General features: G+C 35.8%; 1 protein-coding gene across 4 annotated transcripts in view; it reads right to left on the reverse strand.

Annotated features, from left to right (window-relative positions):
- The window catches only part of LOC139696128 (zinc finger protein 497-like), a 116,703-nt gene that overhangs the window by 61,251 nt on the left and 40,942 nt on the right, over positions 1 to 14,510 (reverse strand). For all 4 annotated transcript variants that reach the window (XM_071594731.1, XM_071594740.1, XM_071594750.1 and 1 more), the window contains exon 8: positions 9,347 to 9,508. In XM_071594731.1, the coding sequence (XP_071450832.1) occupies positions 9,347 to 9,508 (162 nt within the window). The remainder of the gene's footprint in view (positions 1 to 9,346; positions 9,509 to 14,510) is intronic.

Raw genomic sequence — 14,510 nt, forward strand, 5'->3', positions numbered from 1 at the left:
ACTTGGGGAAAAATTATAGGAACGTAACTACATCAGGTGTATAAAATGGTAGGTTTTGAGAGCTTTGGGGAGAATAAATCAAGGATGGATAAAAAAAGGCCATAAAATAGGGAAATTGAACAAAGCAAGAATATGGAGTATTCAAAAAGAATAAAAAAGGAGAAGCAAAAGAACATGGTCTGCATTGGCCAAATCAAAAGAAGATGGATATCTAGTGGCACATACCTACACAATATATACGAGAAGATTAAAATTAAAGTCTCACTTGAATTCACCAGTGATGGTTACTAAGGTCTCAAAGCGGTAGGAAGGTTATATAGATATATATATATATATAAGAACGTCTGCTATCACTGGATAGTAGACAGATGATGGAACTTGTCAGCCTCCCCCTTTAGCAACTCATTACTACACCACTACACACAATATGGCAGTCCAATCCATGCAAGGCAGACTGGTAATTCCTAAATTCTAATTACTATTTCAGCAAACCAACAAGAGTCAATGACAAGCAGCCAAATAAAGATCTCAATATTTTTAAATATAATAAGTTTCCACAACTGGTGAAATAGCCCCTCTACTCCTCATCTCTGTACCTTAGAGGCCATGCCATAAACCATACTTGATGGAATTGAAGATATATCTTATTTCCAGAATTATAGTTCAAAAAATCACCCTTGTCATACATGTAATGTTTCAAACTCTTATCAGTTTATGTTCACTACTGAATGTTTTTTTTTTCACTCCACATGATCTGTACCACGTATTTTGACTCCATTACATTTATTTTTTATATAATACTAATTATTAAATAGAAGAATGTTTCAGTCGGGATTATAGTTGTTAAGCTCATCATCTTAACGAAACATGTATATCAGGTTGCTCACTTCTGAGATATCAAAAGAGGTGCTAGCGAGATGTTGAACGAGCGTGATCATATATCATCACGACTGATCATAATAAAATAACGTGGAACTAACAAGAAACTATACCTCCTTTGGTAGGATGTTGCCCTCTCACACTTAAGACTTGAAACTTTTTAATCTTACATACCCTCCTGAAATGAGGGTGTGCCTTATATGCCCTCAAATATGGTATGCTCCAGGCACACACCTTTGTTGTCTCACAAACCCTGAGGTTAAAATTTCTAATGGATTTAGAGAAAAGTTTTCTTCGGCTAATGACAGAGGAGATGTGCTCCTTAAGTAGAAAGTTGAATTCACAACTCTCACCAAAGTTCAGAGAGACCATAGATAAAGAAAGAGGAAAACAACGATGAACTAAACCTACTGCTCCTTTAAGCAAACGCATCACAGATGATGAAAAAATTAATTTAAAAAAATGTAAATGTTGGCTTTAAATTCGATAAAAACAGAAATGTTGTACAATATTAGCACACAAATAACCTGAGAAGAGTGTTAGTTAAAACAGATAAGATGATAGCAAGAATTAATTTTAGGATAAAAAATAAAACCAATAGAATGATTAGGAATTATTTGGAAAACGGTATTAATGCAGAACTAATGAAAAACACAAAAAATGGAGGAAGCTTCCTACTTAGATAGTCAAATGACAGCAATATGGAAAGGATACAAGTACTGATGTCACCAGCACAATTTAGCCAATGAAAAAGATTTTACACCAAAAGAAATTCTCATTAGCAGAAAATCGATGGCCTCCAAGTCAGTATTAATCTTGAAGATGCAGTGTGCATTAATTACGCTGCACTGAACAAGAGTAATAGGTAGTATATATTGTGCTATCATTTGAAGGTAACTAACACCATAATGTTGATGATAAAATTTTATCTCAGCCATCATTGCATCATAAACGCCATAATATTTATGTAAATCTTGTGTATATCAGTTTCCTGTCATAACTGTATTTGCATTTCTTTTTGGAAATTATGGGATTTAATTGATGTGCCCTAAACACCTGCCATTTATTCTCAATACTGTACTGTACCATGTATTCTCAATCTATGTCTGCTGGACAAATAAATATATTATATTATTATTAACACTACTAACACAATGCAACAATTTCAGAGTGCAAAAATCATTCGCCTAGACCAGGATTTGACCCCGGATCCTTCAATGTCCGGCCAAGTGCTTTAGCCAGTTAAGCTATCGAGGAGTCCTCTTAAACTGTGAAATTTTGGGGGCTTTAAAGGAACAAGAAGTTGTGACAAAATACCGTGCATACAATGTCACAGGCATTAGTAGTTGTACACGAGGCCACAGTCCACGAGGTCAAAGCCAAATTTAAACAATCATGCTGTTTTTACCTTTGACTAATTCCAAGGAACTGCGGGAGATGCCACAACAAATTGTTGCATTAAAATGCATATTAGCAGATGGCTCCGCTAAAAGTTACTCTTGCAGCATATCCAGCAGTTTCTTGGAATTCTACTAATACAAGCCAGATAAACTAATAACATAGAAAGTGGAATAAATACATCTTATTTAAGTCATTGGTGGAGTGTAATAATAATGGAGAATGGTCAGAGACAATGGAAAGAGCAACCAACAAGGCAGTCAATTTTCTCTTCTCTTAATGGTAGTGACTCAAGCCCTGGATTCATCTTCTTTTGAAATTGATTGCCCCCCCCCTCTTTAAACAATTTGAATCATCTTCTATCTGCTCTGCAAAGGGAAGGGCAGACTCTCAATAGGCCTCCTCTAGCACTACATAAGCCCTGGCTGGTGATTTATTCAGGTTAGCTTCAATGCAGCATGTTTTTGCCATGTGTTACCTCCATCGTAGCCATAGGCAAAGTGAACACGTTTCAACTTGCAGCAGCCGACCGCAATGCTCAAGTGTAATCACTGAAATCCTTACCACTACTACAATACACATTAAGGTAACTACGCAACATAAAATTTGAGCTTATACAAAATAAATAATGCAAACAAAAAATAGGAGTACTCAGCAAAGAAGAGTCCCAACTCATCAGATGAGTAAAAATGGCAGATAGGAATTAAGAGCTACACCAAAACAGACATTCTAATGATGATTAATACATGTCCTGAACATGAACATGACTTGTAATTTGTCAAAGGTAAAACACCCAGCTTTAGCCTCGTGGACTGCGCTGCGTTGCACACGACTACAAATGCCTGTGCCATTGTACGTATGGTATTTCGGCACAACATCTCGTTCCTTTAAAGCCCACAAAATTTCAGAGCCTAAGAGGATGCATCCATAAGTATAAACTGGCTGAAGCACTTGGTCAGACATTGAGGGATTCCGGTAAGAATCCCGGTCAAGGCAAATGAGTTTTTACACTCCGAAATTATTGCATTCAAATGCATATCAGTGGATAATTCCATCAAAAATTTATTGTTGCATCATCTCCTACAATTTCTTGCAATGTGCTGAACAGATAACTGTGAAGAAACTGTAATTCAGTGCACAAACTTGGTTGAAGAAAAATTTTTCCTTTGCAAATACAAAAATGTCCCATAGCATGTAAACATGTTAGAGTTTAAATGGGAGTGAACGCAACATTATGAGAATTTTTTGACTCCATGGAGACAAGAAAGGGTCATCCATCACAAGACCCTGAAGTCACACTATGTTATTATGGCATACAGTAATATGGTTGACATTCCATTAATTACCATCAGGTCAAATAGGAAAACGTTAAGAAACCAACATACAGTGGGTTAATGACCATGGGGTCATCCAATTATTTCTTGGAAAATCCAAGAGACTGTACTATATGTAAATATCTAGTATCAACAGCCGGGTTATGCCCAGGGAACTGTCACAGTATTGTTATTTGGAAGACACTGGAGAACTACTGTGCTTAAGTTCATCCTGTCATTTGCAAATATGTGTTTCATCAAGGGTTGTTCAAAAACACCTTAAGAGAAACCAGGAGACAAGAACTAGTAGTTTTATGAAAATGTTTGCTTTTAGCAAGCCCCATCTAATACTACACTGATGTTAAATTTCCAGCTATATTCATGACATGGTTCCATTTTCATAGCCGATTGAAGCTAAAACCTTGTTTATATAGAAAAATAGAAAAAAAGAGTTTTAAGCAATGATTTAACATTCTATTTAGAAGGCTTAACACCAAAAGAGATTAAAGCCAATTTGGATGAAGTTCATGGAAAATCTACTGTGTTTGTGATTGTTTCCAATTGCTCATGAGAGTTTAAATGTGGCCTTATATTCAAAAAGGACGAACATCAATCAGGATGTCTAATGTAAATTACTTCCTCCGATATGTTTGAAAAAATTCATGATATGGTTTCGAGGGACTGACAAATTAAGGTTTGTGAAATAGTCAATGCCACAGGTATATTTTTAAGTACAGAGTTTACAGTTTTACACTAAAAATTGAGGGTGAAAAAAATCTCAGCAAGAGTGATGCCACGTTTCCTCTCAGTGGAGAATAAATGCAATTTGTGGTAGATTTTGATACTGGTTTTGCGCTCTTTTGTCACAATTCTGACAAGTTTCTACATCAATGCGTAACGGTGGACGAAGCATGGATACACTACTATGGGACAAATTAACAGTGGGTTTCTGAAGGCTCTGAAGAAGGCAAAGATAATAAAATCGGCCGACAAGGTGATGGACACATTTTATTAGGATGCCCATCAAATCATCAACATACATTAATAACAAAAAGGACAAATAATAAATGGAGAGTATTATGCATCATTATTGCACTGATTGAGGGAAGAAATAAAAAAAAGTCCTGATTTGGCAAAGAAAAAAATTCTCTTCCATCAAGACAATGCACACTTTCAGTTCTAATGCTGAAAATTATGGAATTAATGTTCAAATTATTACCATATGCACCATATTTATCAGATTGAACCCCAACTTATTATGTTTTCTTTACAAAAATGGCTTGGCCAAAATGATTCAAATCAAATGAGGGCATCCCCAACACATCTCCCTATTTTGAGGGCCTTCTTAAATCCTTCTTTCTGAACGACTTCAAACAGCTGTAGAAACTCTGAGAAAAGTGTAACAAGCTAAAAGGAGATTATGCTGAAAAAGAAAAAATATCTACCCAAAATAATTTGCTTTCCTATTTTTTTCCTAGGACTTATTTAACAACCCACGTAGTCTCAAGTTAATTCAACTAAGGTCAAATTCATGTCACAGCCATTGCAACATTTAAAAGTGCATTTTAAAAAATTCATCAACAATTTTTCTCATGGGAAGTAAAAAAATTTTATTTAATATGATTGCACATTAGGATTGAAAGAAAAAGTGAAAAACAAGTTTCCTCCTGAAGCAATACTTAAAAAGCCATTTCAGGTTAAGATATTTACAAAAATGTCGATGCTAAAACACAGGCAACTGGGTGGGCGATCCATCACACTTCAATTAAGTATTCGCAAAGCAGCATATGGATGATTTAATTTGACTATACTCAACAGAAAGAGAATAGTCACCACCTTTAGGAAAATTCTAGTTGAATGTGACTGACAAATAAACTCACATGTACCATCACATCTTTTGTCTTTGACACATGAATTAACTTGAACTTTCACTCGACTGAAGAGAGACCTTACGCAACACTGGCAACTTTTCTCCCAATTCATAACACTCAGCATAATTTGTACCATCTTCATATTTCTATTTCATGGATTTCTTAAACTCAACAGAACTTTCTTTTGTGTTTGAACTTAGATCGAAATATATAATGTTTTTGCTCCAGTAGTACAACTATATTCTTGCATATGCAACACTTTCGAAATTACTAACCTCCTCAAAACTTCCCAAACTGATTGACATATTTCTAAGGCATATCATACATACACTCACTGACAGACAGAAGCATAGGATTCTCTACGAACAGTCCACTTGATGTTTCCATCATTTTATGATTCATCATCACATTTTTGGCCCATTTTGTTGAAATTTCTCACCTCATTATTAATTTTTCATTTGCTAATGCAGAAATATGATATCTAAAAAACAGTAAATACATTATGATACCCTCAAAATGAATAGTAATTAGGTTGACTGTTGATGAATGTTTGACAAAAGAAGCAGATGATTCAAGGGTCATTCAGAGACTTAGCTGACTTCATGTTCAGAAATAATAATTCCCTTCTAGAAACTAATATAAATTCAGTCATGGGACCATTTCATTAGCATACTATGTAGGCGGCCAAAAGTGAAACATTCTTAAATAGCGGGGTTTTTAATTGATGCTAGTGTAGCTATAGAGGCAAAAAAAATGTACCAGAAGCTCTTTAGGTGAGATCAATTGCCATTAAAGTTGATTTGTAGGTTTTAAAATTTCATTTGCCATTCTGGTCACAAAATTCATACATGCAACAGAAATGGTTAACATATATTAAGCCTAATAGCCACAACGTACACCAAGTAACCGAAGAACATGATATTCAAAAGGGAAAGAGGGCAGGGTGGGTAAAATTATCTCTGTTGAACAAGAGACCAGAGAAAAGTATATATACACCTTTTCTAATTTCAAATCATATTAATTTTTTTCCAATTTAGCCTTTTTTGGGGCATCCAAGTTCATGGACTTCCAAGCTGAATTATCAATCCCTACAAATTGATAGTTAAATAAATTTTGAGCCTATTTGATTTAGCTTGGGTTGACAGGTCAAATTTTGAAATACATCTGTCAATTCTTGGTTATTGGCAACAACCAACCAATCATTAATGTGTAAACGGTGACCATATTTAAACAACCTCTCACAAATGTGTAAATAGGTATTTCTGACAGGAATTTACTTTAGGGACTGCAGCAAATGGCCGTTTTTACGATCCTCTTTCCTGCAAATTCTTGCTCTGACATGGAGTAACACGAAGGCATGCAGTTTTTGGGACAAATAAGAAAAATAACATCATAATACTGGAATAATTTTCCAAATTTGATGCTGACACTTTTTCTGGCACATTTCATGGCAAATACAAGCATTTTTTGCAACGTTGTTTGTGGTATTTGCAGCCATTCCTTTATTTATTTTCAAATTACACAGGCAAGACGTTTTTTCTAGTAAACCCTCAATAGTTAGTTTCAGAAATAAAAAGATAAAATTCTCCAGGACAAAAGGCCATTGTGCTGTTTTCTACCCGAATTCCACCCTCTCAAATGCTTATGAAAGTGGCCAGACAGAGGTCACCTGAATTCCATTGCCTAAGTTTGAGGTTTGCTGAGGAGGGGAGTGGTGGAAGGGAGTAGAACAGAAAGACTTAAAGGGCCGGCGGGAGGCTCAATGGAGAACGCCAGAGGGAGAGAGAGGAGTGCCAGAAGGGATGGGGGAAGAGAGGCTCACACGGGACGAGCAGATTCCCACAGCACGCTTTGACTATACATAGACTACCACCTGAGGGCACTTTTGTCTTGTTGTGCAAGCCAAGCACAAGTATGGCACCACTCAGAGGTAATCAAAAGGGATCTTCTAAGGATGCTCTTAAGGTCTCACATACTATGATCTTTTGTTCAATTGCTACATCATCTTCCTAATTACACTGCCAAAGGAAAAGGCAAACTAAAAATGCATTGGTGTCGTCTATATCAAGAAAAATGAGGAGGGGAGAATCTTTAGCTAGGGAACAGAGAAGGTCAATTTAAATATTTATCAATTATAATTTCATTGTGCAAAATGATTTTCAGTTGATCTTAGCCAGTTTATCACGATATTAAGTCTGGCATTCCATTACAGAAAACTTTTAAGTAATGGTGGCACAGCCTCTACAAGGTTGGTAACATAATGCCCACACTCACCATGCGTCCTGCCCACTTAAAATGAGGAGTGATCATGGAAGTTATGGATGTTAACAGGAAAAATTACGCGTAACATGGAAATATGTAAAAGCACATCATTACTTTGTATGTATCTGCATGTTTCTGTATCTCTGTATGTATCTGCGTGTCATTGCTTTGAATCTTCTTTTTTTCTCAACCAATTGATGGCTGCTCAAAGTTTCAGCGGTGAAAAATGATAATTAGTAAGAGCATTAAATTTACTAAAAAATCACATGTTTTTTGTGCCATACAGTTTGCCAAAAAATATGTGTATTTCAGTTAAGGATTTCCCATAATTTCTTCTAAAGCATGTTGAGTATGCTGTTGAAATTTAATCACTAATACAAGGAAAGGGATCACATTCAATACATCTTTTGCAGCATCCTTGTTGAACTATGCGGCTTACTCATCAGAATGGAACCCTATCACAATTGGGTCAGGGAAACGAGGCAACTTAATAATGAACGGAAAAGGGCAGGGGAGAGGTTTGCACCATTCATGGGATGGGTCACTGTATTTACAAGTGTCTTTAGATGAGAAATCAAAAAAATTAAATTCCTGAAAAGTTTGAATTGATTCACAATTAAATTTTCTATACATCATCATTAAAAATTCATTGCAGTTTTGTTTCCAACAAGCAAAAACCTTGAGTCTATTTTTTTTTTGAATGGCTGAAGAAGAAACAAAGGTCAGGCCCAAGATTATTTCATTGATGATATGACCGTCCAGAATGGCTTTTCATTATTACTACCAGTTTCAGATTTTCTGATGAGATGTTGAACACCATGGGAAACTACACAAGGCAGCTACACCTTACTGACCTCTATCCACAATTATGAAATGCAGCATATTTTTAATGATATACCTCAAATAAAACCATTGCAGTGGGTATATATGCCTATAATATATTTACAAGTAGGCCCTTATGCAGAGAATACCAATTTCCTTACGAATAAAATTATATTAGTACAAAAAAACCTGCAATTATACTTGCTTTGTCAGCTGATTTACACTTTCCATTGTCGCACATAGATGGTGTAACTTATGCTGTGGCAATTTCAACATAATTTCAATGATAATGCAATATATTAATTAGAAAAATACAAATGACTAAAAGTGACATAATATAACAGAAAATACCACAGGTATTCACCAATGGCTTTTAAACCTTCAACAGCAATCAATGTTAAATTAGCATATTTGTCACAAATATAATAACGTAGAAATTCTGAGTCCACAGACTTGGAAAAGTTTTTCATCGACATTAAGACTAAAAACTAGTATCATTAACTTTCTCTTAGAATAAATATAGCCTTCATGAAACAATTCTATAACTCCTAATATATTTATTTATCTTCCTTAACAACTAAGGTTTTTTTTGAGTTACTTACCCTCATATCTATGGTATTAGCAGACAACTTCAAACTCAAAATAAAAAAGCAAGGAGAGGGCAAAACATAGTAAAATGCTCATCCAATTGCAGACAGACAGACATTAAGGCCAACCCAGCAAGGGCGGGGGGGTGCAAGAAGGGCACACACATCTAAGGTCCACAAAAGATGGGGTTGGATGACCCACACCACCACCCACCTGTCTCCGAGGAGTGATAGTGTTCCCGTGCCGGATGTGGGTGATGGGGGTCCTCCCAGCGGAGGCCATCACCTTGTCACACGTTGTGCAGACATGACCAGGAGGGGGCTGCAACAAGCCTCCCCCTCCCTCTGAGGGGTCTGATGACTGTGGGGGGTGACTCTGCAAAGAAACAGTCGTTACTGGAATCATGTCCCTCTCTCATGACTAGTCCCCACCAAACGTTAACTTGCATTTCTTAATAGCCTGTTTAGCTGTGATGCCTCAGATGGCAATGCAACCTTTCAACAAAATTGCAGCGAGTTTGTCATGCAAAAATTTGCAAGTTTGCACACACTAAGGGACGACTTGGTGGCTGGAAAACAACTTTCTAATTTTGTCACCTCAAACAGCGACAAACTTGTCAAGTAAATTAAAGATTAAGCATGCAATGGATCCATTTACAAATATCTACATAGACCCATATTGCATTCATTGAATTTATTGTGAAAACTAAAATATTAATATTGAAGACCTTATACTAGTCGTCACAAATCGCCGACCACCAAAAACAGCTGAAAATTTGATAAGAATTACCAGAGAAAAATATTTTCTTCCGAAAAGTATGTTACACACATAGAATCAAGTTGCCACGGTTATATCTCACCAATACTCCTATGAGTGTTATATCATCTATGACCTTGGTAAAACTTTTTACATACAGAATGACTATGACATATAATGAGAATGTTGATACTCTTGAGTGATGAACAAGAAGTTTCCCTATATTTTAAAACTTAATGCACATCAGAAATAGAAAACTTTAATTTGCACCCACAGTGGTTGCTCAATATTGTAAGTGACTCAACAGAGGCATAAAACTGGACATTGCAATATTGCATCGAAACACTGATTTTCCAACATCTCTCCCCCTGGACATTCGTCAATTTTCATACGCATACACTCTTCGTAGATCTTTGTTTTTTTTGTAAGACATAAACATTTCAGGCAGACTGCAGAACCATCAGGTTTGTAATTAAGGTAGACACACACAGGAGTGCAATGGCAAAAATTACAAATTGAGATGAACAATGACAAAAATATTACTATAACTTGGGTAAGAGTGAAGAGATAGTAAATGGAAAGGCAGTGAGAGCCAATGACCTGAAGATATTTAAAAGGGACTCATTGTTATGAATGAGATGAGATGACACTTTTCTAGAACACTTCTTATAAAAAAGCCTGAGTAACGGTTGTCAAAAGGCAGCCAACCACAGTTGAAGTCTACAGAAATAACTTGATAAAATTCACATTTTGCTACTTGTTTTCCTCTGTAGCTAAAATAGGAGTTGGAGGCCAAATGAAGTGTTTGGAAACCAGTAGATTCAAATGTTAATTGCCAGTTTTATCTATTTGTTAATCAAACTGCTGATCTGCTGACAATGTCAATTGATTAGGGTAGATGGAGTCTGCAGATGATTAGAAAATTACCCAGGATTCATATACAAACCAATATTACCCAGAGGTTTAACTGAAAAGTTGAAGTCCACAAACTAGCTTCAAAAATCACATGTCTTCAAATGAAAAATAGAAAAGCTGAGATAAAGTATGTAAAATTGACCATGAAATGTGAAGGCAATTTTATGACTTCCATTTTCATTCACACGCCGAATGATTCATAATGTCGAGTGGACACCATGGTAATCATATGTAGGTCTTGCAACTACCGACTAACTTTACGTTTAAATTAGAGAACAAAAATCTATATTTTAGTCACTTCTTGTTTGAATGAGTTTCTTGCTACATGATTTAACAACTCAATATACCAGGATTCCACTGTATATAACAAAAAAATTCTCAATAATTTTTTTCATGAATGCCAATTTTCATTCCTATTAAAACGTGACTAATGCGATGATTCACCCAGCCAAAGACATCCGTAGCTAAAGTTGGCAAGGGGTCCATGAGGTAGGATTAGGCAAACTTCCAAGGATCGGCCAATGGATTTACCAGTAATAAGAGTAAACTTTGAAAAGTGTTGCCAGTTATGTTGACATTAAATGTGAATTATCACAATTATCAATAAAGAAGAGTATTTGGGATTTTTTATACGCAGAGAATTATTCTTCAGGGGATGTGATATCAGACAAAGTCAGAAAAATTTGTAATGGAAGTTCAAAAGTGGCTTAACACTAAAAATATATTTTCTGGATGACCCCTAACGGATTCTTTATTTTATGTGACACACTCAAAATGAGAGAGGCATTAGAGTGAATGGGTACTGGACATGGAATGGCCCACTGACACAACCTGAATGCTCCATGGACGCCAATGAAAAAATAAATAAAGCAGACACTGTAGATATGTATTTGATCAACAATTAAATTTATACCTCTAACTGATAAATATATTCAAACTTAATGTCTAGCTACTTCAGTTTTTAGCAATTGATTGAGTTCATTATGATTCTTTACTCCTCAACTGTGGGGTAGATGAAGTATGATAGTAATTGAAAGAGGGGGATAAAACTAAGGAATGTGGTGATATGAGAGGAAGGATTAGAAAAGGCCTGTAATTTTATATCACTTGCAATCCGGTGTGTATGAGCTACTTTTCTCTCCTTAACCTATATATAGTCTTCATAGCTAATGAACTCTCATTCAGAAAAATATTTTAACACCAAGTCTCTTTGAAGCCTATTAACAAGTTATCTTGATTTCACTTAGCTCACTTTTAAATAACATTAAACTTTTATGGTTCATGTCAGTTACATATAACAAAGATCCTATTTCGTCCATTTTATGTTTCATCTTAAGTTTTGCAGGTAGGTAGTTGATTTGATTGGAAAGCACTTAAAACACAATATTTTGCAGATGGAAGCAAAATCCATGTAATAAATGGAGAAAGTCATGGAATAAAGCCACAACGTGTCTTTCAAGTTATTCCTAGGTAACAACAAAAGGGTACTGGACAAATAGAAAGTCAGTTAAGAGTTTCAGAACATTATGATAGGTTACACGACATAATGTAAACTTAAACACACTAGAGCATACACACAATTAATATTAAACCTTTAATTATTATTTCAACTCATTTCATTTGAGCCAAATCATGAAAAATCGACTCTTAAACTTGCCCTGACAACATTTTTGGTATGTGCAACAAGAAATGAAAGTGTGTTTATACAAACAAGATTCAGGCACCAAGATCATAATGAAAGGCCCCCTACAATGTCTCAGGAGTTGACTAATTAGTGCATTCAAAGTGTTAAGAGAATATTAATATTTTGTCTCCTAAAACACAGAAGGCAACATATTGAGAAGGCACTGAATGGCAAATGGTTTTCTGATTTCATAAACTCTAATAGATATTGTAATTAAAGAATTGATGAAAAGGCCCATTGAAGAATTAACTAACAAAAAAGTCAATTTAGAAATTCCTTTTGCGTGGTTTTCACATAAAAAATTTCTGAATAAATAATCTTTAATGACATCATAAAAGGTTAACAAGAGAGGCCATTGACCAATTAAAAATAAATGACACCATAAAATCCCTCAGTGAAACCACATAGCATGCAAATTTCTCTACGACCTTACATCATCAGTTTCCATCTTTTCCACTTCCTTGACTCATTCAAATCCCAACTCCATTACCGACCATCACCAAAAACATTTCATAGGTAGCAAATGCAGCCGTACAAATGCTACAGAAAACCCACTGTGTTCAGTGAACTTAAAATACTAACAAACACCCGCAACTTATTATCAATCATTTTCAACAAGTTCTCATTTGTAATTATTTTAACCCACTTAAAGTATCTCAATAGCTCCGGTAAAATACAAGGATAAAAATCTTCAAATTTGCCCAATGCTTTTGCTGCCATTACATTTTAACTTGATGAGACATTCGCTTAATAACCATTTAGATTCTGTATCTTTTCGCAGCACTCTTGTTTAGTTTAACCTCATGGACTGTGGTGCATGAAGAATGCCTGTGACATTGTATGCATGGTATTTCGTCGCAACATCTCGTTCCTTTCAAAGCCCCCAAAATTCCAGAGTCTAAGAGGACGCCTCGATAGCTTAACTGGATAAAGCACTCGACCGGACATTGAGGGATCTGGGTTCGAATCCCCGTCAAGGCGAATGATCTTTACACCCAGAAATTGTTGCATTGAGATACTCAGTCAAGGTCAAATGGGAGAGGATGGCATTTATTCTTGACCCTTTCGCTATGAAAACCAAGTGCACCAATGGCAAGTTAACCTACATGGAAAGATTCACAACGTGTTCACCCATTCAACATATTCTTCAGCAAACCAACTACTGATGTGAATACCCATTCGGTTTCTTCTTGTAGGCTGAGTCCCACTCTAAAAAGGAGTCTGCCCAGCAGGGGGCACACCTTTCCCTTAAATAGCAGGAAGTCGTCACCTCAACCCTTTGACTCTTTCCAAACTTCTCTCATGATATAAGACCACACTCAACCAATTCCTAATCCAGAGGTTTTGCTAAATAAAGTCTTGGAACATTCCAAAAACAAACCTTGAAATGAATTCCTAAGGTTCGGCAATGTATGTAAATTTTAAACAAAACTCCACCATTAACATTAATGGAGATTTTACATTAAAGACTCGTACAATTGCAATGGCCAATTATCCACACCTAGAAAAAGTCTTGTATTGACCATATCACAACTTAAATTATCTAGTTTCATCGAGTTTAAACGAATTTTGTATTATTTCAGTTTGATACATAATTGATCATGTGCCAATGGGGTATACACTACATCTGTTAAAAGTAATAGTTAAATTTTATTTAAAATTTTACATGCCAAGAAAAACCCAAGGATTTAACATCTGAGTTCATATAGTGGAGCATTAAACAAATATTTATTTTGCAAAACCACTCTACAAGCAATTGCTTGACTGCAGACTCATGCTCGGAGAGAACTGCCAAAGCACTCAAGGGTTGAGGTGATTACTGCTCAGATTCCAAGGGAAGGACATGTCCCCTACAGAGTTTGGCTCCAATGGGTGAAGTTATATACCCGGGAGCTTCTGTACTTTGCATGCCTTATGTTCAGTACAACGATGCAGAGTCTCTCGAGGTAATCAGGATGAGAAAAGTACATACAAGTGAATCCTGCCAGTGTTTAAAGCGCAAAAATCTTACAAATTATCAAT

Source organism: Hetaerina americana, unplaced genomic scaffold (assembly GCF_022747635.1).
Source record: "Hetaerina americana unplaced genomic scaffold, ioHetAmer1.1.p SCAF_1, whole genome shotgun sequence".
NCBI lineage: Eukaryota > Metazoa > Arthropoda > Insecta > Odonata > Calopterygidae > Hetaerina > Hetaerina americana.